This window comes from Pterocles gutturalis, unplaced genomic scaffold, assembly GCF_000699245.1.
Source record: "Pterocles gutturalis isolate BGI_N339 unplaced genomic scaffold, ASM69924v1 scaffold9271, whole genome shotgun sequence".
In the NCBI taxonomy this organism is placed as follows: Eukaryota; Metazoa; Chordata; class Aves; order Pterocliformes; family Pteroclidae; genus Pterocles; species Pterocles gutturalis.
Genome location: NW_010105425.1, coordinates 3,119 through 4,491, shown reverse-complemented (window position 1 = coordinate 4,491; position 1,373 = coordinate 3,119). Strand labels below are relative to the sequence as shown.

The window sequence follows — 1,373 nt, the reverse complement described above, 5'->3', positions numbered from 1 at the left end:
GCTGGGAGCAGCGGGGTGAGCTGCAGGGCAGGGGAATGGAGGCTTTTGGGGCTGAGCCTGGAGCCAATTCCTCCCTGGGAGCCTGGATGACAGCACAGAGGATGGGCTGGGCACCGCCTCTCCCGTGTCCCAGCCTTTGGTTGGGTTTTATTTCTCCGCTCGGTTGAGTAGTGCCATTCCCCGGGGAGGCCAGCCCCCTGCCCGGCTCCCCGCAGCCCCCCTGCTCGCGGAGCTGCCCCACGCCAGGTATCTCGACATAAGCTGGGGAGAGGAATTAGCTTTTCCTTCCCTCCTTTCCATTTTTCATGGCACTTTGCTTGCTCATGTGCTGTCAGAGGCTGCAGGCAGCGAGTCCCCGTGTTTTATCTCGTCTGCGCCATGCACAGTCCGTCAATCTCGTGGCCAGGGTCTGGCCAGCTCCGGGTCTGTGCAGTGCAGGGGGCAGAGCCCAGGGGGGGTTTTCCCCCATCCCTGCACCCTCACGCCTGGTTGTCCTCTGTTGCAGGGGAAGGAGATGCTGACCCAGAAGCTGCCGCTGTGGCAGCAGTCCTGCGCAGACCCCAACAAGATCCCGGAGCGCGCCATCCAGCTGATGCAGCAGATGGCTGCCAGCAGCAATGGCACCATCATGCCCAGCCCTCTGTCTACATCCAAATCCAACCTCATCATCTCTGACCCCATCCCCGGTGCCAAACCTCTCCCTGTCCCCCCGGAGCTGGCACCTTTTGTCGGAGTAAGTGTCTCGGTGGTGGAAGTTCTCCTGCCCTTCTGAGCAAAGGTGGAGGGACGAGCCCCGGCCGGTGTCACCGTTGTCCTCAGCAAGTTGCCGTTTGATGGACTGGCCTTGATGCACAGGGATGGGAGGCTCCGGGCACCCGCTGCCCTGGGATGTGGGATGGATCCTGCCGTGGGCTGGGCAGCCTGGTCCAGCCCACCTCATCCCATCCCACCGGGGTTGCTGAGCTCTGGAGGGGACGGGGCTCCCCAGGGGTTTTGGGGAACCCATGAGCTGGATTCTCCTGGCCAGACTGGTCCCAGTCAGGCTGGTCCCAGAGCTATGGGGCTGAACCCAGTACCCCATAACCACGGGAGAAGATGCCCCATGGGATGAAAGACCCTTTAGAAAGGGGTCTCCCCCCTGATGTAGGGGCACAAGCTGAGCTGTAGAGCTCAGGAGGGATCTATCAGGTGCCAGGCAGCTCGGAGCAGTAAAATACCGCAGCGGTGACCCCCCTGCTCCCCCCAGAGCAGTTTGTCCCGGTGGGGAATTAAACCCAAGAGGCTGAAGCTCTGGTTTGCCGTGAGCCGTGTTCCCAGGATTGGCGGTGGGATGCCCTAATGAACCCGTCCTCGTCTCCCCCCCTCCTCTGCTC

The 1,373-nt window shown here is 62.3% G+C and overlaps 1 protein-coding gene across 1 annotated transcript in view; it reads left to right on the top strand.

The window, feature by feature from the left end:
- Window positions 1-1,373, top strand: part of BAIAP2 (BAI1-associated protein 2) — a gene marked incomplete at its 5' end in the record, with an annotated part of 5,202 nt that overhangs the window by 881 nt on the left and 2,948 nt on the right. Inside the window, 2 exon segments of the mRNA XM_010087386.1 lie at window positions 506-733; window positions 1,247-1,293. Of these exon segments, the coding sequence (XP_010085688.1) occupies window positions 506-733; window positions 1,247-1,293 (275 nt within the window).